The 26716-nt window shown below is 40.5% G+C and overlaps 1 protein-coding gene across 4 annotated transcripts in view; it reads right to left on the bottom strand.

Moving 5' to 3' along the window:
- The window catches only part of TMEM117 (transmembrane protein 117), a 476788-nt gene that overhangs the window by 445568 nt on the left and 4504 nt on the right, over positions 1-26716 (bottom strand). For 3 of the 4 annotated variants that reach the window (XM_059404805.1, XM_059404806.1, XM_059404807.1), the window contains exon 2: positions 20202-20506. In XM_059404805.1, the coding sequence (XP_059260788.1) occupies positions 20202-20478 (277 nt within the window). In that variant the 5' untranslated portion in view covers positions 20479-20506. Of the gene's footprint in view, positions 1-20201; positions 20507-26716 lie in introns of those variants that run through there. The other variant, XM_059404808.1, reaches the window with a different exon arrangement.

Here is a 26716-nt window from a genome sequence, read left to right as displayed (position 1 = left end):
CTGGCTTTTTATTATTTCCTTCTTTCTACTTACTTTTGGTTCAATTTGCTTTACTTTTTCTAACCCCTGAAGATGGGAACTTAAAGCAATGATTTAAACCTTTCTTCTAGGGTGCCTGAGTGGCTCAGTGGGTTAAAGCCTCTGCCTTCGGCTCAGGTCATGACCCCAGCGTCCTGGGACCGAGCCCCGCATCAGGTTCTCTGCTTATCGGGGAGCCTGCTTCTCCCTCTCTCTCTGCCTGCCTCTCTGCCTACTTGTGATCTCTGTCTGTCAAATAAATTTTAAAAATCTTTAAAAAAATAAATAAAACCTTTCTTCTTTTCTAATATAAGCTTTTAAAATATAAGAAGCACTTCTTTTGCTACATCCCATATACTTTGACATGTCTTCATCATCATTCAGCAGAAATATTTTCTAATTTTTCTGGTTAATTCTTCTTTGACCCCTAGATATTTAAAAGTGTGTTTTTAAATTTCCAAATATTGGAGATTTCGTGTGTGTGTGTGTGTGTGTGTGTTGTGTATTTATTTTTTATTTCTAATTTAATCCTTATGGTCAGAGAGCACACTCTGCATGATTTTATCTTTCAAATTCACTTAGTTTTTTTTATATTCCAGATATGGTCCAACTATAAATGAATTCTTGATTCCTTTTGCTTAGAGGATAAAGCTTGGTCTATCTTAGTGAATGCTCTTTTCTACTTCAAGAGAATGTATATTCTAATGTTTTTTTGGTTTAATATCCTGTTACTATCAAATCAAGGTGGTTTATAATTTCAAAATCATCTATATCTTTATTAATTTTTCTTTCTAATTTAGTTCTATTAATTATTAAGAGATGAATGATGAATTATAAAACTGTGATTGTGGCTTTATTTTTTCTTCTCTTTAATTCTGTCAGTTTTAGCTTCAGCTGCTCTGAACCCCTATAGTTAGGCAAGTATGTAACATCTTCCAGATGAATTGGCCCCTTTCATTATTTTGAAATGTCCACCTTGGTTATTTTGTCTGAGATTAAGGTATTTACACCAGTTTTGTTACACTAATTGCTTATAAGATACATTTATTTTCCATCTGGTTAATTTCAATTGTTCTATGTCTTTAAAGTATATATCATAAACTGTATATGTTGGATGAAGCTATTTTTAATTCAGTTTGACAATCTCAGACTTCTAACTGAAATGTTTAGATTTCTTGCACATAATTTAATTATAGGGATGTTTGGGTTTAGATCCACCACTCTGCTCTTCACTTTACCTTTGTCCCATCTCCATACTGTTACTCTGATCCTATTTTCCTGCCTTCTTTTGGCATAATGGAATATTTTTAGTATTCTAACTTACTTTGCATTTGGATTTCTCATCTGTCTTCTTTGTATTATTTTTCAGTGATTATCTGAAAGATTGCAACATGTCTCCTTAACTAATCACAGTTTAAGGTTAAGATTGTGTCATTTAGTATAACACAGATCTTGCAGCAGTAAAATTCCACTTATCTCCACCCTTTGTGTTTATGTTGTCATATATATCATTATGATATAAAGCCTCACAATATAACAATACAAATTTTCCTTTAGGTATTCAGGTTTTTTTTAAAGAAATTAAAAGACAGAAAAAGTAGTCTTTTAATGTATCCCCATACTTATGACCTAGTACTCTTCATTCATTCTTATTGATTTGACTATCTCTGTGGTTTCCCTGCTTTCTAGATGAAGAAACTTTTTTTAGGATTTCCTTTGGTACAGATCTACTGGAGATAAGTGTCTTGCTTATTTATCTGAAAAATGGCTTCAGTTTGCCTTCATTTTGAAAACATGTTTTCTGGGTATAGAATTTTGGATTGAAATTTTTATTTCCCTACTTTAAAGATACTTTCTGACCTCCATTGTTTGTGATAAGTTGTTGGCCATCATACATATCATCATTCCTCCTGTATGAAATGTGACTTTATTCCCTAGCTACTTTCAAGATCATCTCCTTATCTTGATTTTTCAGTAGTTCAACTACGAAACTACTTTTGGCTTGCTTTGTATTACCTTTTTTGTCTCTGAGCAATATTCAAACATTGCTTTATAGTCCTTGTCCGTTAGGGCACATGAATGGCTCAGCTGGTTAAGCTTCGACTATTAATTTTGGCTCAGGTCATGATCTCAGGGTCCTGGGATAGAGCCCCATATTGGGCTCCATGCTCAGTGGTGAGTCTGCTTGAGGATTCTCTCCCTCTCCCTCATTCCAACTCCCATTTGCACATTCAGCCTCTTGCTCTCTAAAATAAATAAATCTTTCTAAATAAATGAATAAATGATAAACAAATATTCCTTGCTTGCGGGAGACAAACCATAAGCAACTCTTAATCTCAGGAAACAAACTGAGGGTTGCTGGGGGGTGGGGACAGAGGGACAGTGTGGCTGGGTGATGGACACTGGGGAGGGTATGTGCTATAGTGAGCGCTGTGAATTGTGTAAGACTGATGACTCACAAGCCTGTACCCCTGAAGTTAATAATATATTTTATGTTAATAAATAATAATAATAATAAATATATATATATATATATATATATATATATATATATATTCCTTGTTTGCTAGTTGACTTCTGGATCACCTAGGTGTAACTACTTTTTTCTGGATTTTGTGTCACATTGTCCTGGGTTTTTTGGCGGGGGGGTTAGCTTTTGTTGTTGCTGTGGGCTTTTTGCACGTATAGTTTTTATACTGGCCATCATGGATGATACATTATAGAGACTGTACTTTGTTACTTTCCCCTGGAAAGTGTTATTTTTTTGTTGTTTTACCATGCACTGAAATTATTTGCTAATCACTCTAAACTTGTGTAGGCTTGAATTTACCCTTGGTTAGAATGTCTCTATGTTGGTTTTATCCTCAGGCCTGAGGCAAATTCCATAGCCCTAGGATATAATCTTTATTTCTAAAGGGCAGCCAGTCTGGGATTTCAATAGAAAACCACTAAAATTTCTGTTCAGCTCTTTAAAACTTCCACCTAGTGCTTCTTCTGGGCTTCTTGAATTCCCCCAAGAGTATGCCACTGAAAGCCAGGCAAGGACTTAATTTATACATAAAATTTGGATCTCCCCACTCTGTGGTGACCCTGTCATCTCCAGGATTTCCCTCAATACCTTCCAACAGCTTTGCCAGCCCTGAACTCCATATTCTGAGTCCACAGATCAAGAGCACTGACTTTCTCCTGGAGTTACGGCTGCTCCCGAGCATCATGGGCTGAAGACTGGTCTCAGGGTTAAAGCTGTCACCAGAATGTCTCCCTTTTATCGGGGCTGAATTCCTGTCCATCTCTCCCCCACCCACCCCCAACCAGTTTCTTTTTTCTTTAGGTCATTCTCCAATGCCTTCAGCCAATTGTCTCATTTGTGGGGAGGGAACTAAAAGGTTCTAAGTTTTGTCTACAGAAAGAATAGTTTGATACAAGTTACCTCATATTACTAGAACTGGAACCCCATACATACCTATCTTGTACTGAATAAGCATGGGCATATAGACAGGCATTTCAACCTCCATGTGAACAAAATAAAAACCTGATTTTTTTTATCCCCAAATCTTTTCTTCCCCCAATCTCTGTGCTTTATAAATAGCAACATAATCCACCTAGTTGTGCATGCACATACACACACACACACACACACACACACACACATGTCCTTAAATCTCTGTTTATCACCCATATCCAAATCATCATCCAATCCCATGGGATCAATCTTCACAATGCATCCTGATTCCACCAACTTCTCTCCATCTCCAGTGATGTCATCTTGAATCAAATCACCACATCCTCTACCAAAGACTAACACAGCTATCTCCCAATTACCAGTCAGGAGTCAGTATTCCTGCTTTCACTCTTTTCTCCATACAGCCATTTCTTTTATTTTCTTTTTTTTTCCCCCCCAGAGCAACCCAAATAGTCACGATAAAAACCTAAATCATATATAATTTCTCTGCTCAAAATGCTAGGGTGTTTTATTCTTAAAATAAAATTTCTTTACCACAACCTACCAAGTCTTCCATCAGTAACTCCTATTTCATCCTCCTTCTTCATCCTCTCTGGTTAGAAGTTCCAAAATCACCCCTGATGTTTCTCAAGTGTGCCAAATGTTTTCAACACTCATGGATTTTTAATTTCCTATTCCTTCAATTTATAGGGCACATCTTCCAGATTTTCACCTGACTAGTTCCTTCTCATCATTCAGGTGTTAGTCTCAATAAGCTCCTCAAAGGGAGCCAATCTGATTACCCAATTTATAGAAGCCTCCACACTGACCCCACCCCACCTCTGGCATTTTCTGTCACAGTCCTATTGACTGTCGCAGGTCCCTGTCTCAGTTTCTTCACAGAAGATACCATTATCTGAAATCATGTCTTATTTTTGTTTTTTTTATTTCTTTCTCAGTAGGGTACGTTATGCCACAATGACAGACAACTCCAAAATCTCAACAACAAAGGTCTACTCTCTTTCTCAAATTACATGTTCACTAAGGGTGGGGTAAGGAAACTACTCCACGTCACCTTCACACTGGAACTCGGGCAACCACAGCCGCAACTAGGGAGAGCACTGCTGATGGCTGAGGAAAAGAGAACAAGAAGCCAGAGGATCTTACGTGTGCAAATTAAATACTTCAGCTCAAAAATGCCACACATCACCGCTGCTCACACCCAACTAGCCAGAACTAATCACAAGACCGGGAAGTACCATCCCACTATGTTCCAGAGATGTGTGAGACAAACATTTGATGGACTGAGTGAATGACCGCATTGTCTGTATTTTCCCCACCAGAATGTACAACCTATGAGAGCAAAACCTTTAGTGCTTTGTTATTGCTGTCATTCTTACTGTTCACTGTTGTATCCCCGCCCGAGGCCTAGAAGTGGGCCTCCCACAGAACAGGTGTTCCTGAAATACCTCTTAAATGAATGCCTAACATCCATTTTATTAACCTTTCTTGTATATCTAAGGGTGAAATATCTAGACTTGTTTGAGTATTGTATCTAAAGCTCTACTTCCACCCCCTGCTGAGTTTTCTGAGGAAGAGTAAAAATATTCTTCTTTCATATTCAATTGGATCTATCATCAAGAATTCAGCTGTTAAGTACATTCTCTGTCCTGATTTAAACGCTTGGATTGGTAAGCGCTTGTGTTCACAAAATTCAGTGGAGGGGATAGAATCCAGTAATCTGTTTAGGCTCTAAATAGAAGCCAGAGAACAATCTAGAAATAAATGGAGAGGGTCATTTTTCACATGGCTAAATTAACAGACTCATGGCAGGAGTAATGAAGAAAAATAACCCAGGAAGGTCCACAAGCTCCCTCTCTACACACAGCACACCCCCCCCCCCCGCCTGCCCCTCCAATGGACAGATCATTTACTCATCCCTAGAGAAAGATGCTTTTCTTACCCTATGGGGGTAATCTGAGAGTCAGAACCTGAGAAACAAACAATTGGGACCGCCCCCTCAACTGCTGCCTACAGGCCAGCTCCCCGCCCCCATTGCTAAAAATACCATCCCAGAGTTAGCTCTGCTGGCAGGGATGGGGGACAGGCACAGGGTAGAGGCTCTTTAAAATGATCAAATAACTCACCCACCATAAAAAGCAGCTTTCTTCACTTCCAGATCCCACTGGAGGGAGGCATGTGGAGTGAGCACCCCATAAAGGAGCCATAATGGGAGTTCTGAAGAGCGAAGGAGCTGCCAGAAGGAAAATCATCCACTGTGCTTTACCTCAGAGTAAACAAGGAAGCAGGGCTCAAGGGTTTCACTAAATTAGAAATGGGGTATGTCTGTACTAGGAACTACATTCTTAAAGTTACACAGAAGAATTTGTTTCTCACTAATTCCCTTTACTTCAAGGAAAGGGCTTTTTACAACAAAATGCCTATAATTCTGCTATCTCATCCATCTCCACTCTACTCTCTTTTCTGTTCGCTCTGCTCCAGCCACTGGCTTCTTTGCTGTTCATCAACCACTTAATATACTCTTGTCTTGGGGATTTTCTACTTGTTTCTCTCTCGTTTTCCCCCAGAAAGCTGCTCTATCTGCTCCTTCGTCATCTTCAGGTCTTTGCTCAAATGTCCCCTTATCAGAGGAAATTCCCACAACTTCCCAGATGCCTCCCCAGAGTCCTCCTGTTTCCTTCCTTCCTTCCTTCATTGTCATAGCATTTACTGCCCACTGCCATAATATATAATCACGTATTTCCTTATTATCCTTCTATTCCCACTAGAGTGTAAGCTCAGTCAGGGCAGGGATTCTGTTTTCTTCAATGCTGGAGCCACGGAGCCTTCACTTGACCAAAATCAAGTCCTATAGTGCTGAGGCTCCTCTACTTGGGAAATGAATTGAGACAAGTCAGTGAGCGTGGTCCCAAACAGTGAACAAGTTCAGGCAAATACTAAGCTTCAGAAAGGAAATTTAGTGGCATCGATATCTTTGCAACTTGAGGTATACAATTGTGAACATAAATCTGCTTTTTCTTAAAGTCTCTTAGCGTAATAAATAACCAGCATAATACATTCATTACTTCTGGAAAACTTGGAAAAGAAGGTTAAATGATCTACTAATAATTCAAGTTTCTAATTTTAGAGATAGATTGATATGCCTTATTGTTTAGTAAATGATGGAAATGGACTTAGGGAACAGAATTCTTAAAAGGAAGATGTTCATTTTAAAAAGAAAAGAGTGTGCTGGCACTATCAGGTCTCCCTTCACCACCCTGCTTCCTTCCTTCCCCTCCACTCCATCCTCAATAACACTTCTAAATCGGGCCTCGATCCCTTGAGGTCAGGTGTACCCAAGTGATCAAGGCCCTCCCCATCTCAAAGCCGGGCATCCTGTATCCATCATCCTACAATACCATTTTGATCTTGTCACTCTTGTGATCCAAAACTTTTAAGTTCTCTAACTTCATTCATATAATCTGGGGGTGGTTTGTTTTGTTGTTGTTATTCTGTTTTGTTCACAACAAGCTTGTACTACTTTCATAAATCTAAAATGTAAAAAGAGGGACATGGTCCATGGCCTCCTCTTGTCTTCAGAAAGAATGTTAAGCTCCTGCACCTGAAATTCAGGACCCTCCATGATTTGCCTTGAAGCTTCCGTTTCCAGCCTCCAGAAGACCCAAATCCCCCAACGCAGGAAACCGCCCCACTCCCACTCTACCGCGAAACCAACCATCCTTTCCTTCCCTACAACTGTGTGCTTGACATTTCTCCAGCTTGGAATGCCCTCCCCCTGCCAATGGAATTCTCCTGGAGCTGCAAGGCACAGCTAAGGATCAGAACCAAGCATTATTGCAGAAACCGTGATCAGAGCCAGACTTCTTAGGATATGGTGAGTTCCATGGTACTCGGGAGACTGGCTGAAAATATAACAAGGATGCTCCCACCAAACCCACTCACTGTGAGGTTCTAGAGTTCTCACGAACTCCCACGAGGTTTCATTTGGCCATTTCTGTTGGGAATGACTTCTTGCCTCCTGCAGAATAGACTGTCCATCCTGCTTACATGGCAGTTATCATATGCTGACATCACAGTCCTATTACAGCTGTATTTTCATACGTGTGTCTAATCTTAGCTCACCACAAGCTCCTGAAAGACGAGAGTTTATGGCGCCTAACACGGTCCCTTGCAAATGATGGGTACTCAATGTATTTGTCAGTGATGGCACAGCTCAAACAGGAATACATTGGGAAGAACATAAAAGAGAGAGGGGATAGGTCACGAAACAGCAAGAAACACTGCTCTGTATGCTTTTGTAAGGACCTATTTAGCCAGAGCGCTTCCATCCGGTTAAACAATAATTTTGTTGTTTAACCCTTAAACTGTCCCTGCCCGCCCCCCCAAGGTACTTACTTAAAAACAAGTCCCAAAAACCAGTCCCAGGTAACAAAGCCCAAATAAAGGGTGGGTCAGGCCAAGTGGAGACATCCAATTAGTGGGGAGGGGGGCGCATACTGTCTCCCTAGCTACCAAGTAGTATGGGCCCCCGCCCTTTGGGCACCTTTTGGGCGCCAATTCTGACCAAGGTGATAGGCTGGTTCAAATATCTACTAAGGTAAATTATAATTCAATTGGTCACTTATGTGTGACTGAGCATGACTGTGCAGGTTTCTCTGTGTGTTACAATCTCATTGGCCACCTGTGTGTGGCCAGGCCCAACCACATGGCCTTTGCCCTTAAAAGCTAAAAGAAGCAGAGAGGTGTCAGCCTCTCTGTAAGAGGCGCGGCCCCAAACATTCGGTCTGATTCTTGATGCTTGGCGTGAAATAAAGCTTTGCTTGACCTTCGCTTTGTATGAGTCTTGCTCCTCTAATCACGGACCCATTATTGGGGGACCTAACACTTTCATGAGATGGTCAGTCAGGCCTGGCCACAGAGTGTACACAGGAGAGGGGCAGGAAAATGGCATTTCTTATCCTCACTAATCGGAGAGAGTCAGGGCAGGCCAGTAGGGGGCCACACTGGGGGGGGTGGGGAAGGAGCCATGGAGGGCCAAGGGAGCAGACTCAACCAAACAGGTGGGGAGCCAAGAGAGTAAGAAGAGGAAGCAGGTGTCTTTATTGGGGGTCAGAAGTACATAAGCCAAAGGTGAGAGAGGATGTCACTGGTGTGTCTGAATGTCTCTAGGTCAGAGGGGAGGAGGGCAAGAGGGCAGCTTGTGCCAGCCTTCTCACACTGGGCCACCTGGTCACCTAGGTGGGGCGCTCACAGCCTGCTTTCAGGAATGTTGAGGCAGCAGAAATACAAAGTTTAAAACTTTACCATGCAAAGATGAACTTCCCTGGGCTCCGGGGACCTGCTCCCTCAGGTTTCTGTGTGTATTCTCTTGTCTACTCTCAGCTGGTCTATCCATTTCAGTGGGCATATCCTCAAGGGTATGCAAAGGATCTTAACGAGTCTGGGGAAGCGTTGATGTGTAATCACATTCCTCTTGAATCAGAGGGAAGTAAAGCCCAACACAGAATGTGGGCTCGCCAGTGGCTGCAAGGGCAGACAGTGCTGGGCTGACATCTTCTGGGTCAGTGGCAATGACAGGCTTTGTCCTGGAACTAGACAACTGCTTGCAGGGTCAACAAAATGACACTCTTTACCCAAAAGAGAGCGCTGGGCAGGCAGGAGATGGTGCCAGATAAAAATCCCGATCACAAAGTGGAACGAAGCTGTAGGGAGTGGCCTAGCACAACCCAGTCCCGAGGCGGACCAGGCTCCCCTGCTGCCAGCTTGCCATCTGGGATGGCTGAAAAGGTGCCTGTCTGGGAATCAGGAGGCTTCAGTTTATGTTCCAATTGTCCTGCTGGCTATTGCTATGACCTTGGAGCCAGGCAAATCAACCCTGCACATTTCTGTCTAACCATCAACAATAAGTCAGGGCCGCAGTCATGAGAGAAACAAATCAAAACAGCAGAATTGCTTTGACCAACACCGATACTCAAAATGCAATACACAACTTGAAGGCCACTACTGGAAACAGATTGTTTGTCTTTGGAGAGGCTATATGTTCTTATTCCAGCCTGACCTCCCCCGCCCTTCTCCCCATGGACCCCTGGGTGTCTAACGGCCTTTCTTTCCTTGCTTCATCTGGAATCCAGCACAGCAACCAGCAACACAGTTACTACATCAGAACCTTCTCCTACGTTCTCCCACTCCCAACATGTACCCTTTGGATCTAGATCTCCCAAGGAAGGCAATTATTAATATCTTTGTTAGTTCATCATACCTCCTAAGTGGTGCAAGCAATACTTTAACCCAGTGAAACTATCTTCAAGAAATAATCTAGTTTTAGAAATTAATAAAAGACAAATGAAATCAAACCAGGGAGCAGTGCCTGGGTGGCTCAGTCAGTTGAGCATCTGCCTTCAGCTGAAGTCATGCCCCACATCAGGCTCCCTGCTCGGTGGGAACCCTGCTTCTCCCTTGCCTGCCGCTTCCCCAGCTTGTGCTTGTTCTGTCACCCCACCCCACTGCTCCTTGTCAAATGAATGAAATCTTAAAAAGGAAGGAAGGAAGAAGGAAGGAGGAAGTTGAATCAGAGAAAACTTTGGTCAGTGTCCTCTCATCACAATCCTCTCCCACCTAGGCCTTTTGACCCTTTATTTGAACAATAAGCCACTTCTATCAACATGGTTTAAAATGAATCAAGGGCTCAAGCACTCTTAGCTTCCCTATTGACTACATACTGTTTAGCCTGCGGTCAACAGTCTACTTCTATTTCATTCATCAGTGAAGTGGTTTCTCTCAGCACCACGAGCGGGGACTCTGCCTGCTGCCATCCCATTGGATAATCGCTTCCATGAGGAATTTCTACTTTTACCTCCCATAGGTGGAAAATCAGAAGAGGAAATGGAGGCAATGACCTGGGCTGGTGAGGCAAGGTTCCTGAGCCTCTGAGGATTCCTTTACATCAAGCTCAGTAAAAGGTATCTAGAAAGCTACCTGGTTAATAACAGCTTAATTACAATGCTCCAACCTGAGTTAGTTCAGGGAAGTCCTTGAGGTATCCTTTTACAGTGTTTGCATCCTCTGTCCTACGGGAACCAGAGCCGCCAGACGATCCTATCGCACTGAAAGCTGGAAAGCTGTGGCTGGTTGCCTTTTAGCGCTAATGATTGCGCAACTGGCCGTGCCACACACTAATGAAGACACCTAATAAGGTGTGGGAGGAAATGGCCGCAAGCCTGGGACTTCAGTCCCGCCTTCCTTTCCTGCTCTGGAAGAGAGAGTGGCAAAGCAGCAGCAGTTTTTTGGTAAAGGGCTACTGAGTTCACCAACTCTTAGACCTCAAGAGTTCTACCTGGGAAGAGGGTGTTCCCTGGGGATTATTTTAATGCTAAATAACAATCATTTCCCAGCTTACCTTTCTGAACCTCTCATATCAAAAGCTTTTGCTTTTTGCTCTCTCTCATTATTTTTCTCAAGTGTTGGAATAACATTTTTTTCTCCCTTGAATTCTGCAGTTATTTCTGACTAAAATTATTTTACTTTTCAAAAAGGAATTATGTGTCGACAACTCAAGTGGAAGAAAAAGGAAGGTTCTGGCACATGGTATACACTGGTTGAGAATGAAGATGGTAATAAATATTTGAATAATGACCATCATGAGTATCAAATATGGTATTTTGAGAAGACAAAACTTAAAATTAGGGGCACCTGGGTGGCTCAGTGGGTTAAAGCCTCTGCCTTTGGCTTGGGTCATGATCCCAGGGTCCTGGGATGGAGCCCCGCATCGGGCTTTCTGCTTGGCAGGGAGCCTGCTTCCCCCTCTCTCTCTGCCTGCCTCTCTGCCTACTTGTGATCTTTGTTGGTCAAATAAATAAATAAATAAAATCTTTTTTAAAGACCTTAAAATTACAGATATTCTAAGTAGCATTTAGCTACATATACAGCATTTGTTCAAGTAATTCCTCCAAAAGGAAGTCCTTATGTGAGAGTATAATACTTAAAATAATCAGCTGTTAAAATCACCCTGAGCAGTAATAAATACCGATGTTCTTAATGTACTATCAACTATCAGGATAAATTTGAGGATCCATTTATACTATTCAGATATTCAGATCCCAAATTAACACAAAGGAGGTTGTATCATACCATTAATGGTATACGATGTAATGGCATTCATACCATTACATTAAAATAGTGCTTTTCCTTCATAAATGTATGATTAAATCTGTTTCTTCATGTTTTGATACTGTGTATCACCATGACTATCTTGCCCACACTTTCTGGGACGTCTGAATCTTTTCTATTTTGAAATGATAAAGTCATATGCATAGCTCAAACACAAAGAAAAGAATTTCAGATTAGGCTTAAAACTAAGACAACAGAAAACAAGCATTTAGCTTTATTCAATTCATTAAATGGCAGAACATTGTGGAGTTACTTGGTATTTTATGGAAAACGGCCTTTTTGCTAAAATAAAAATAAAGAAAAAAATCATAGATTTTGTCTTTTCAAATTTCTGGATGTACTGAGAATGTTTTATTCAGAACTTCCTATTTACACTAAAACAGACCTAGGTACACAAAAAAATAGCAAATTCATTAATATTTCTCATGATATCAACACAAGGAAAATCCCCCTTCAACATGCATTCTTCTTTTATAGATGTCTAGTTATTAGTCAAACCATTCTTTTTCTTTTCTTTCTTTTTTTTTTAATAACAAGTCTCTAAAAACATCATGATTTCTCTGCAGCTGGCTATTTTGGGGCACCAAACATGTATATGAAATGTGGCTTATACGCAAGTATACGTCCATTATCCAGTTTCTGAAATGCTGAAATCCAAAGATTCTGATCTTTGTAACTGATCCCTTGGCAAGACCTGACCAAACCTCAATTCATTTAGCAGCAAAACCTAAGCTATACTGAGTTGAGGCTGTTTATAGTCTTCATTTATTTGCACCACTTCATTTGAATACGTATATATCCAGGGACGGTTCTGACAATGTGTTTGATAAGGGAGTGATTCCTCAACCCCATAGGGCCAGCTACCAGACACAGGCACAGCACTGAATTCTGAAGAACATCTGGTCTCTGGGTCTGGATAAAAAAACGGTGTGTGCCTGGATTCAGTTCAGCAAACATGTCCTGTCCTGTTCTGAGCACCTCTGAAGGTAAATGGTCCATTGCCCGTGTTCTCATTACCTGATCCCACCATTTCCTAAATGTATTATCTCCTCTAAGTATATTCTCCTAATAACTCCCTTCTCTCTCTCTTTTTTTAAATAAAATAATCACTCCCTTAAGTCACTCACCCAATCTCATTACCTGTACTTTACCCTACTCTCACCATGTCCATCCCATCAATCGTTGAAGCTTCACAAGGTTCTGCATGAGCCCATCTTGCTGCCCAATGCCCCAACCCTAGGCCAGAGTAGCCCGAATGGCTGCAAGGGGCTCCAAAAACACCTTCCTCCTTTCCTTTCTACTCTAGGGCCCTAACCTGCCCCTCTCCAATTCCCACTAGATTCTGCTTCATTCTGATTCAGGAGAATCTTGTCATCATCTCCCATCTCGTTCAAATGCTTTCCTTGACTCAAAGACCACACTGGAATAGATAAATTGCCAAGGATGAGACTGGTACTTCAAGACCCAAGGAAGAATTTAGCCTTGACCCACCGTTCTACTACCTCTCCTGCTCCTTCCTAATGCAAACTTTTCACTCCCTTTAAAATGAGCATGACTTCCTCTGTTTTCCCTGACTCCAAAAAAAGCTAAGTTGTTTTCATCTCTTCGACTCACACCATCTACCCCGTGACCTGAAATCTGTAATGCATTCTTTGCATCCTATCTATTTCCAACCCACTCATGCTTCAGACTCAGCTTAGATCCCACTTTGGCAGCAAAGTTGCCTTTTGCCTTCCCAGCCCACCATGATCTCTTTCTTGAATTCCCATAGCTCTCACAGTCTGCACTATTCATTAGATACTTGATAGGCACTTCCTTGTATTATCAGAGTAATTAATTTTTCATGCATATGTATCCTGTCCCTTTAACCAGATTTTAAACTCCTTGAGAGCAGAGACCATGTCTCATATTTTATGAATGAGCAAATGAATACCCTTCAATAGCTTACAGTAAGAAGGCAACATGTAAAAGACAAAAGAGGATTAATTTAATTTTTCATTCAAATTTATCAAATATTACTGTGTTCCAGCATTGTTTCAGGCACCAAGGGTTAAACGAAAAGCAACACAACATCAGCTCTGCCCTCCTGAGGCTTCTGGTATAGCCAGGAACCCAGACATTAGTGAAACAATTTTACAAATAATTGTATACACAAATATGTCTGTTTTTAAAAAGGAACTGTGCAATGCTAACAGGTGCTGAATCATTTTCATATCCTATACCTCTCAGCTCTGCCCCCTGCCCTCCATCCATGTTAAGAAACTAACAGAGGATCTCTGCACAAATTAGCAAATAAGAAGAAAATAGGGAAGACAAATAGCAGGAGAGGTTTGTTTGAGAAATATATTTGTCACAATCTCGATGGTCTAAGATTCATGCTCGGATAAAGTTATCCCACTGGAAGGCAATATTTACACTCTGGTCACTCTGCACTTCACAGAATTACTTTCAGGGAATAAATAAATAGAAAATAAAAAATCATGGAATTGCTTTTATGCTTGAAAGTTAACCTCTAAACTTTTATGAAAGTTTGCTTTAAGATACAAGAATGTGAAATCTATTTCTGTCTTTGCCACTATACTAGTCAGTGACTCTCCTACGAACTAAAGAAAAAAGAAATCCTTTACCAGAATTTAGAGCAAGGAAATTCCAAAATTTAGTGCAAAGAAAGATTCCTTTGTGAAACGTGCAATTTCCACCATTTCTGTTATCCAAAGCTATGTAACAGATCACAGTTCTTCTTTTGCCGAGGCTCCAAGAAAGCTTGACACCAACCAGGTAACACCTCATGAAATCAAAACATACTTAATTCTCTCTCTTTTCTGCGGTCTTTCTTTTCTATTCCTATTGTATTAAGCATATATGTCTTTGTAAATCATTTCAAATAAAAAGGATTTCTTGAGTAAGCTTATTTCTTTATATAACTCTTATCAACAGAAATCTTTGGATTTCTCTATTCATGGGTTTCTCCAATGTATAACGTATAATTTTCCAAAAGGCTAGGATGCATTATACTTATTTTTTTAAACAATGGAAATCATCTACATCAAATGGAAGAGAGAGGCTCTGGGAGATTATTCCAATGGAATTCAACTTTCATAAATCCAAATATAGTTCTGACCTCAACAAGATTCAGTGTTAAACCGACAGAAATTTTTCTGAAATGTATCCATTATGATTTCCCATGTGTTCCTAAATTATTTTCCACATTTGGGAAATGTGGGATTTTTGATCAGCCTGAAACAATAAAAGGTTTAGTGCTAAGGTAGAAAAACTAACCTCTCACATTACTGCAATCATACAGCAAAGGTGAGAGGGGGTAATCTAAAATGCATTTAATCATTTGTGTTCCTGATAACATGCAATTTCTGATTTGCAAGAGTCACCATTTTTGTTTGGGATAATTAACATTACAAATTATAAATCATGAGGAGATTTCATGCAGTTAACTCAATAGCCACAAAACTGTAATATTTATGCCTCATAAAAATAAAATTAACCAACAAACTAGATTAAATTCTGTGCTCACAGATTTACCACTGCTCCTCATGCATGCTCTAATTGGGCCATAAGATGTTGTCCTTCCAGACACTGTCCTTCCGGAGTCTACCAGGAAGAGATTTTCCATAATAACATAAGTAAGGGAAGACTCACGAGTTAATGAAATGAAAGGGGCAATGAAAGAAAGAGGGGCATTCTATTCAACACTTTTTTTTTGGCATTTCATCAGAGGATTAACAAAAAAGAGGGTGTTTAGCTGATCTCACAAAATGATTTTGATTATTTTGTAAACCACTCCAATTTCCATGCTTGCAATTTCTGTGCTTGCAATTAGCAATCTCACCCCTCCCCACATACACACCAGTACACCATCACCACCACCCACCACAAGCATGCACCTGCAAACTGTTAAAGGCTTAAATATGGCCTCTTAAAGAAAAATTATGTATTAATGCTAGTTATTTGGGAACAAGGATGGAAACATTAATCACACCCCAAGCCAATAAAACAATGTTTGTGCTGGCATTAAATTTTGGATTCTTTTCCATAACGCTGCAAGGCTGTCAGTTCCCGAGTACCCTGCTGTACATTCTTTGTTGCAAGTAGACACAGTGGGAGCTGGAGAGAAGACAACATCTGACAGAAGGGAGTCAGGAAAAGTGTCAAAGAGGAGATAATGCTTAAACTTGGATGTAGAAAAAAAGAGAAATCAACCAAGTTAACAAGAAGGGGCTTGAACATGATGCAAGAAGCAGGATACATACACAAAGACACAGAGGCATGAGAGAACCCAGCAGGTGTGAGGACCTGCAAATAATTCAAAAACTGTGGAATGTCAAGAGACCAGTTTTGAAGTCAGGCAGGAGTAAATCATCAAGAGCTTTGGCTATCCATCAAAGGAGTTTAGATTTTATTTTGTAGGTAATAGGAGCCATTTAGCCATGTAGAAAAATTATTCCAGCAGCAAAACCCAGAATTAATTGGAGAAGGGCAGAACTATTAGGAGCAAATGATCACCATTTTGTGAATGAAGGAAGACATAATGGTCATGAAGGGAGATGACGAGAGATAGAAGACAAGTTTGCACTTCACTAGAAAATTCAATCAGGAATCCAGTTATTTTTTCACTTACCACCAAGATTTGCAAAAGGTTATCATTTCTTCTCTAATAACCCATATAATTTCATAGATTTTTTAGTAATAAAAAAAAGAAATTGCCAAAGAGAAGTGATAAAGCTAACTATATTACAGAATCTTTCCTATGGTAAGCAGGAAAAAAAAAAGGACACACTTTTGCACTACCTCAAAATAATTAGTACTCAACACACATTTGAAATCCAGAGTGATTTTTTTCAGGGCTGAATTATTTATACCAACAGGAGAATTTGAAAAATAAGCCAATAATGAGATGTGATTTTAGTATAAAATATTAGATTTTATAATAGAATAACTTAACAAAATGTAGAAATTACAGAATCAAATGATTTGCCCTTATTATTAATACCATGACCTTAACCATACGATTCTTGACCAATCTTAATATAAGTCGATAACTTTTCTCTAAACTGGATATTTTGTCCAAGCTTGCCTTACCTTTCTACTCTGAGCAAATCTACTGAATGGATCACAAACACATCCAGCCATCACTGCTGGACGTAACAGACGTCTAGTGTTTTGTCTGCCAGCACTCCTGAACCAGTTTTTGAAACTAACCTCCCCCGCTCACCCTCACCTTAACCTCACCCATCGTTATCAATGTCATGCACAACACCATGCTTGTTCAGTGTTTGGTAGATGGCCTCACTAACACCCAGTTCCAAGATACCCTCTCTCTCATGACCTATCTCTGCACTTTACTTGGCACTCATAAAGGCCACACCATAGTTAGAAATCACCACTGAAGAATGGCTGTCCTTCAGTACAACATGGCATCGCACCACATCCATAAATCCCTGCCCTTTTCTTACTTCCATTTCACCTGTGCAGTATCACCCAGTCTTCCAGTCCTTGCCGGCTCCTCCCAGACCATCAATCTTCCTTACCTCTTTTCCATGCCCAGCCAGACCCCTTTTAATCAAAACAATACTTTTTTTATTAGAACCCTCCATTTATTTTCTATCCTTTGTTTCCAATACTGCAAGCCTGAGCCGTCCCCACCCAGATGAATCACTCTGGAATTCTGTTCCAGGTGACTGAGCTCTCATAAAGAAAACTGCTTAGCAGTTCAGACTGATGTCATTCCAATTTATTGTGGCCAACCCCAACAGCCCTCGGTGATCATCAGTAACCCTTCTTTTTGTCCCTAGTCAGCTAGCATCTACACTCCCTAGGGTGGCTCTTCCAAACCTTAGCCACTTTCTTAAACCCCTTGCATCATCCAACACCTTTATCTTTAGCTCTTCTTCATAATGAGATACAGATGATCAGATCACCACCTGCCTGTCTACTCCTCCTCCCGCCAAGGTACGTATTAGAATACAAACCTTCATCCCTCTCATGACAATCTCTGAGCAACTGGGGTCTCTCACCTGTCTTCACTAAGGCCATTATTTCTGGGTCCTAAGTCATAAATAAAGCAGAGAAGGGCATGTGGGTGGCTCAGTGAGTTAAGCATCTGCCTTTGGCTCAGGTCCTAATCTCAGGGTCCTAAAATGGGCTCCTTCCTCAGTGAGGAGCCTGCTTCTCCCTCTCCCTCTGCCCCTCCCCATCCCTCATGTGCGCTCACTCACTCTCTCAAATAAATAAAATCTTTAAAAAAACATAAAATAAATAAAGCAGAGAAACCTTCAGAGAGCTCTCCTTCTATATCTTTATCTTCATTTCAATGTCTTTCCCCCAAAACGACAAGCAGATCAATTAACCTCACTCCTCAACACCAGCACCACCACCACCAACAACAAAATCTTTCCTTGGTCCTTCTTCCATTTTTAGCTATTTCCCACTTCCTTTCGGTTCCTCACCAAACTTCTTGAAACTATGTACATACATAATATATATAAAATATGTACATTTTATAAATTTATGTCCTAGAAACAGATGGCCATAGTTTGACTAGAGATTTAAAAGAACATATAAGTAATACTATGTGTGTATATCTATGTTTTTAATTTGTTTTTTCCTTAAACCATTGCCATCTAACCAAGCTTCTAGAAACCATTGTTTCTAACCAAGCTTCTAGATTGAAAATACACACACTGTTTCACCTGTGATCTTATAATCTTATAATGTTTTATTACTAAGTTCTCTAATTGGCCCAGCAGCATTTAAAACTTTCTTTCCCGGGCGCCTGGGTGGCTCAGTGGGTTAAGCCGCTGCCTTCAGCTCAGGTCATGATCTCGGGGTCCTGGAATCGAGTCCTACATCGGGCTCTCTGCTCAGCAGGGAGCCTGCTTCCCTCTCTCTCTCTGTCTGCCTGCCTCTCCATCTACTTGTGATTTCTCTCTGTCAAATAAATAAATAAAATCTTTAAAATAAATAAATAAATAAATAAAACTTTCGTTCCCACCATCCCCCTCCCCCAGCACTTACCACCTCTTTGCATACTGTACGTTTTTAGTGTCTTTCTCCATCCTGGGGGATGTAAGTTGTTATGAGGGCATAGACTCTGCTTTTTTTTTTTTTTTCAGCATAACAGTATTCATTGTTTTTGTACCACACTCAGTGCTCCATGCAATCCGTGCCCTGACTCTGCTTTTTTTTTTTAAAGAACGTTTTTAAAGATTTTATTTATTTGTAAGAGAGAGAAAGAGAGCACAAGCAAGGGGAGAGGCAGACAGAGGGAGAACAGGCTTCCAGCTGAGCAAGGACCCTAGTCCTGCTGCCATCCCAGGACCCTTGGATCATAGCCTGAGCTGAGGGCAGACACTTCACTGACTGAGCCACCCAGGCTTCCCTAGACCCTGGTTTTTTATTCACTCTCTAGAATATTTCTGGCATGTAATAAGTGATCAATGCATATTTGTTGGATAAGTATCACCCATCTTCTGGCCAAATCAATTAGATGAAAGGCGGAAAACACACTCAACCTGGGTCAACATCAGCCTCTTTTCCAAGAGTCTAAACTTTGGGACCAAGAGAGTCAAGCCAGTCTCTCTGAAAAGATGTAAACTGATATTCAGTGTGAACAGAGAATAAAATAGGTAAGTTAGAGAAACTGGGAAAAAGAAGATCCTGGTAGATTTCAAGCCTCAGGGGCGCCTGGGTGGCTCAGTGGGTTAAAGCCTCTGCCTTTGGCTCAGGTCATGATCCCAGGGTCCTGGGATCAAGCCACTGCAGCCCCCACCCACCCCCAAATCAGGCTCCCTGATTAGCAGGGAGCCTGCTTCCCCCTCTCTCTCTGCCTACTTGTGATCTCTCTGTCAAATTAATTAATTAATTAATTAATTAATTATTTTTAAAAAAATTAAAAAATAAGAATTCAAGCCCCAGGTTCCATTTATCCCAATTATCAAAATGAATTCTATCCTTGGTCTCTGTGAAATATCCCTTCTAGTAAATTACCTTTCTTCGCTTAAACTAATAGTCTTTGTCCATTGCATGCTACCAAGGGATTCTGCACTATACATTCTGTGGTTGAATAGGCTCAAAATAAACATCCTAAAACCAAAGTTCAAAAAAAACCCCAGAGGGTAAAAAGTTAGAGTTACCATTCTAATTCCCAGAATAAACAACAAATGTAAATATACAAGCCATGGTTAAGTTACTTTAATGAAAACATGGTGTGACATGAAGGCAAACTCTTTATAATATAGGGAAAAGAGCTATTTTCATGTCTTCTTTAAATAAGATTACACACACATTGATTTTAGCACCAAAGCCATTTTTTGAAAATAGGTTCAGTACTAATTTTACGTCATGCTAATTTTCCTTGGGCCATAGAAAAGTATACCATTGAACAGAGACTAGCGGAAGAACCTAGCTTCAACAGGGCAACGCAAATTAAGATTGGAGGGCAAACTAAAATGCATCCTAAATTGGCCTTTAGATATAACAGAGCTCTATCTTGAAGAACAGAGTTCAATAGTTATCAACATTACATTTCATGGGTACTTACCAAACAAACGTTGATGGAACAGAAATTTGCCAGCTATTAGTCCTATGAGAATGGCCAGTAGCCATAGAAGCACCTTCAGAATTCTCCAGCCAACTCCTCTAGGGTATTTATTTGTTACAAACGAAAAACAGTTTCCAACAACAATAACATTGGCTTCTGTTTGGCTATGAGAAACCGGGTCCTCCGCAAATATTAAGAAGTTAAAGAAGATCACTAAGTAAGCCACAATCATGCGAGACCAGGGATGCTGGAAGTAATAACGAAAGTCTTTACCCATCCTTCAAAACTTCAAATCCGTTGTTGACCTGTAGAAGAAAAGATACATAGGGTTAGAGCAGAAAAACAAATAGTCTTTCTCCACCCATCATCTGTTCAGATTTAAAAATATATATATATATATATATATATATATATATATATATATTATTTATTTATTTGACAGAAAGAGAGAGAACACAAGTAGGCAGAGAGGCAGGCAGAGACAGAGAAGGAAACAGGCTCCCCGCTGAGCAGAGAGCCCCATGTGGGGCTCAATCCCAGGACCCTGAGACCATAACCTGAGCCGAACACAGAGGCTTAACCCACTGAGCCACCCAGCCACCCCCTATCTGTTCAGATTTATAACAGCTCAAGAAGGAGATATTTAAAAAGATGCTACCTGCACCTACTTATGCACCAAGACAAGTGTGAGATCGAGGAAAGAAATATTGTCCCTTTGCCGCCATCCAATCATATCTCTGACTACATAGGGATGTGGGTAGGAGAGGAACAAAAGAACAGGGCCAGAAGGGAAATGAGAAGGCAAAACACTGTCCAAAAGTGGGGTGATGACTGAGATGACCTGTAGAGGTCACCTCCGGAGGAAATGCAGAGAAAAAAAACAACAACAATGTATTTCCTCTTTTAAATAACTATTGTTAGGTTATAATCTTAATATAAAGGCACTCAAAAATGAAAGCAATGTAGGAGTAAATTCAGCACCTATTAGCAAAAAATGAACATTCTCCTCTGCCCATATCCTTCTCCTCAGAGTTTGGATCCCTTAATAATCTGGTGCATATATTCTCAGACTAAGCTAAGTTACTAAGTCTACCCAATTCTGACATTCAGTTTTAGTGAACTAAAGTGAGTTTTAGTTTTGGTATTCAGACTAAGCTATACTTCTTTGTTTGCAGCCACAAAGCTAAATAAAAGCTGAGATTAAAAAAATAACAATAAATTGGTAATTGCACTGATGTCTGCCAATTCTTTTTTCTTCTTTATCAATTTGTTTAAAACTAGGAGGAAAAGAAAAAAAAAAAAAGGACGCTTACAGAGCCTACAGCATGTGACATCCAGGCTCTGGATGCCTACATCAATCATTATCTCATTTTTACCATAACAACCCTCTGAAATACTACCATTATCATTCCCATCATTTCATTTTACAAGGAGGGAACTGAGGCTCACACAGATTATGTAACTTGCCCAAAGTCAGCCAGCAGGAGAGCTCTGATCTGAGCATCTTGAAGTCCAGCAGCCCAGTCAACTCCAGGAATTTTCCCTGCCTTAGAAGGCAGACCCAGGGCCCAGCCCCAGGGATGTCATCCTTTGGCTGCTTTCTGCAGACATATCCCTCTCCAGGGATGATTATATTAACTCTACATCAACAGTATACTCTGTATACTTCTATAACCCAGGAAAAAAATATGTAAGTGAAAAACCCTTCACAAATCCCAAGCACTTTGGGATACTAATAAATTTCCCATTGATAAATATTCTCATTTTACACATGGCTAAAGGCACAAAGATCCAGCCACAAGCCTGAAGTAACTCTAAGTCAATGGAAGACCTGAGAATGGGCTCCAAGGCCCCCCAGTCCCTGTCCAATAATCTAGGGAGATGAGTATCAATTAAACCCACAATCTAAGTTAATGAAGACTTGTCTTCACTGTTTTAGAAAAGCAATGTAAATACACAAAAGGATGGTCAGTGTAACTCAGCAAAACAAAGAATCACTGTGCCTTGGATTCATTTACCTTTAAGTAATTTCATGTCCCTTGTGATCTTCATGAATACTCTGAAATACCTGTCCCCAGGAACTGTAACTCAGCTAGCTTAGGAATGGTGACTATAGGAAGAATTTTCTTCCTAATGTGAGGTTCATCACCCAATAGAGCAGTGGTTGGTTCTCACACCAAAGACAGCAAAGTGGTAAAGAACAAAAACGAGCGTCACGCATTTTCATGATATTCATTAGGCAAGGATGCCAGAATGGGTTGTCAGTTCAGTTTCATGAAACATTTTTAGAAATATCTAAAGACCACTACCACAAGAGAATACATAGAAATCATCTCAAGGCCAATGAGTCTTGAAGCAAGGAATTCCTAGATGCCCATGAGACAGGATAGGAGTATTACTTAAGAAATTAACAGGTTTCAGGGTGCCTGGGTGGTTAAGTGACTGACTCTTGATTTTGTCTCGGGTCAAGATCTCAGAGTGAAATGGAGCCCCCCCCCACCTCCTCCACCCCTATGGTGATGCTCAGTCAGTCCAGAGTCTGCTTAAGATTCTCTCTCTCCCTCTTCCTCTCCTCATGCCTCCCTCCCCACATGCACTCTTTCTCCAGAAAAAGAAGAAGAAGAAGAAGAAGTAGTAGTAGTAGTAGTAGTAGTAGTAGTAGTAGTAGTAGTAAACAGGTTTCTATGTTGCTTCTCTTACCAGTGGGAAACTCTTGCCCCATTGCCACACCACCTCCCTTTCCCCCGCCCACACACAAGCAAGGCAGCAGGATTTAGAACACTGAATTGGTAAGAGCCTGATTTTTTTTTTTAATCAATGCTTTGTGGAAGGTTATCATATACTTATTTTATTGTTGTTATTTTTAATGTTAGAATCTTGTTTTGTGGGCTACATAATGTCCACATGCCCAAACTGAATTAGAACATTCAAAAAATTTTGGAGACAGCTGCTCCTCTTCAGTATTTATATTTTTCAAGAGAGACAACTACAGTGTTGAGCAACAATCCTGCCCTTGTACAGACCTGATTTCCCACAGGAATGTTATGAATGCTACCATCACAAATTACATGTAGGCAAACAAAGTGGCTGCTTATTTAATTCACATATGCAGTAAGCGGAAGAACCAGCATTTGAATCCAAATTCATGCCTAGCCCTTGATCTCTCTAATATAGCACAAAGCTAGAAATGTTTCTTCCAATAAAAACTTTCCCATCAGGTTTGTAGCCTGTTCTTTATTTCTACTAACAGATTCAGTGACTTGGATACTAGCTGAATTACTGGCCCTTCAATTTTATGCCACACATCCTGATATTTATTCTTGCTTCATATTGCCAAAACTGACATGATATCTTCCGAGGAGGGGTCCCAAATTTCAAAGCCCACATTATACCTTGAATAAAACTTCTACTTATCGCCACTTTCTGATTTCATCCACAAAGTCACCCTAAGCCTGCCTAGTTATCTCGGCCTTAGGAACCAGGTATCCCAACACTGTTTCCACTTCTGGCATTCACGTGAAGCGATATGATCATTCGGTGAATCTTGTGTTATAATCCAGGGCAGAGGTTGTTCAAATGGACTGTGCTACAGTGGACAAGATAGTCTGCAAACGCTTTTAATTCAATTCTGCAACCATAGCTGAGTTTTTATCTTAACTAAATGTGATTTATCTTAGCACTTAGTATATGATAGGAAAACTATGGGTTTCTTTGTGTGTTTCCTTTCCTAAGTCATAAGTTGTTCAGGGAAGAGCTGTTCACTTCCGGGTCACAGCACAGGGCCAGCCTCAAAGGGGGCAATCAATGAACATCCCCTGGATGCTGTGAATGGTACACTTAGAAAGAAAAGCCTCCTCGCTGTTCAGGCAAGATGAGAAGGCAGAGCAACCTGCCATTAGCTTCCACTAACACAGGAAAAGAGAAAAGTACTGGGACCCTAAAACTGCCATGCTAACTCAGCCAGCAGCCACAATGTGCTCCCACCTGACGACATCTCATTTTAGCACACATTCTGCATTATCACCATTATCACTGGGGCTAACATCTATGGAGTATTTACCACATATCAGACACTATGCTCATGAGCTTTACAAACTGTATTAAATTTCATAGCAGCCCAATGAAGAAAAAAAAATACTCTTATTTTACAACTTTTGAAACTGAGACCTAGGGCGTAGTAATTTGTACCCAATACCAAAATGAGTCTGCGCCAGAGCCAGGATTCAAATCCAAGTCACGTAGCTTTAACGCTCTACACCACACCTTCCCATGTAAAGACAAATTCCAAAATCTTGCCCGTTACATGTCAGTCAGAAAGATGCCCGGTCAGAATAGAGATGCCTGAGAGAAAAGACTGACTGTGCTCGAGGATAAACGAGTCTACTAATACTATTCCAGTGGACTTTGCAAACATGCCCAGAAAAAAACTGGTTATGTGACTGACGACAGGATAGCTTGAGTTTTGTTCTTCTTCTCTGAGCATCAGCACAAGTCGTTGAGTTGATCTGATTGTTCTTATGCAACGCGTCACAGAGGCTTATTCTGCCATTTTCCAACTATGCCTACAGAGAGCACTGACGCTTTGAGAGCTGGATTAATCCACCCATCCACTTTCCTCTTCTAAGTAATGACATCATTAGGTAGATGTTGCCACCAAGATCTTGGAAGCCTCTGCTTCTCCCCATTATAGCAGTGATGGAAGAAGAAGATACGGGCTGGAACTTTACACATGCGCTGATAATCCACAGGCCATCAGTCACGGTTTCTAACTCTAGACGGACTAATATTTATAGTAGAGAGTTGGAACCCCACACATTTTACTACAAGTCTTGCATCGCAGCTGGTTAAAAAAGGCTCAGAATAGAGAGGAATGCAAAGGAACAAGGGGGGAAAGATCAGGCTACTAAGGATGGGAGTACACTGAGCAAAGACAGAGGAGAGACTTTCTGGTAGACAGTGACATCTGTAGTCCTGGGGGGCTGGCACACAGAACCTCTGAGGTATCTTTTGAAAGGCAAGCATAATTTGGGGCCAATTCAAGGAAGAGTATACAAAAGTGTTATTCTGTATTTTTTTTAAAGATTTTATTTATTTATTTATCAGACAGAGATCACAAGCAGGCACAGAGGCAGGCAGAGAAAGAGGAAGGGAAGCAGGCTCCCTGCTGAGCAGAGAGCCGGATATGGACCTTGGAATCATGACCTGAGCCGAAGGCAGAGGCTTAACCCACTGAGCCACCCAGGCACCCCTGTTGTTCTGTGTTTTACTGAATAGAGATTAGAGAGTGAAAAGTTTCAGAACTGAAGAGTGATACAACCACCTGGAGCAGAGTTTGGGAAAAATTTCTCTGTGAGCCTAGAAAATGAAAAATTGGTATGAGGCATAATGAACATGGGGAAATTAAATTTATAGGCACCTTCAACATTTTAAGTAAAAGATAATCAGGTCCTAGACTTGGGCTACAAATGCCCTAATGAGTGCTATAATAATTTGACTGAAACAGAGTACCATGCCTCCATTACTCACTAGGGCCTTTACAAGGAAAGGAAAATATTGAAGGCTTTCAGAAGGGTGAATTTCATTTTTCTCAGCAGGGACCCTGGCTCAGGCTACAGTTCTCACATAATGCCAAGTATGATCAAGATGAAGTATATCACTGACATTTTTTAAAAAATGTATGGATTCATATGGAAAGTCCTTCAGGAATGAATGTGCTATGCAAAAGACACTACCACTAGCCAAGCAGGGCATGCTGAATGCACAGTTCTGCTAATGTAGGTCTCAACATCTACAAAGACCTAACCAGATACCATGAACAGATCCCTTCCACTGTGGAGCACTATCTTAAGATAAAATCAATCAATCAATCAATCAATCTCCAAAGTTTTTGAAGCTCCTTAGTATTTATGTCTGAAAATTCATCTCTAACCCCTCTTAGCTCTTATTTAAAGGGCTTTTTGAAGATGACCATGCCAAGTGTGTAGACTTTATTTCAAGCAACTTGAATCCAATTTTTTGAAAAAGAATTTTTATAATTCTTCCTGTATTTTACTTTTTGTGGGAAGCACTTTGTAACACAAACAGCTGTACTTTGGGCAGTTTTTTGCTGTATTAGCAGAAGACAAAGTTAAAGGCTATTTCTTCAACTATTTAATTCTAGTATAGTATTATAGACCATATGCAAAGTTCTTTGCAGTTCACAGACACTTTTTACAATCATTTCATTTAATCCCTAGGATAATCACTTTTCATTTTTTTTTTAAGATTTTATTTGAGAGAGAGAATGAGCAGTGGGGAGGGGCAAAGGGAGAGAGAGAGAGAGAGAAGCAGACTCCCTACTCAGCAGGAAGCCTGATATGAGAGGCTTGATCCCAAGACCCAGAGATCATGACCTGAGCCCAAGGCAGACACTTAACCTACTGAGCCACTAAGACACTCTAGATAACTGTTTTTAAAACTGAAGGCCAATAGGAACAACGCAAAAGGCAAGGGAAGCAAGGGCAAAAATGAACTAT

This window comes from Mustela nigripes, chromosome 6 (assembly GCF_022355385.1).
Source record: "Mustela nigripes isolate SB6536 chromosome 6, MUSNIG.SB6536, whole genome shotgun sequence".
NCBI classification, from domain to species: Eukaryota; Metazoa; Chordata; class Mammalia; order Carnivora; family Mustelidae; genus Mustela; species Mustela nigripes.
Note: the sequence above shows the minus strand (reverse complement) of the source record. Positions and strands in the feature narration are given on the sequence as shown.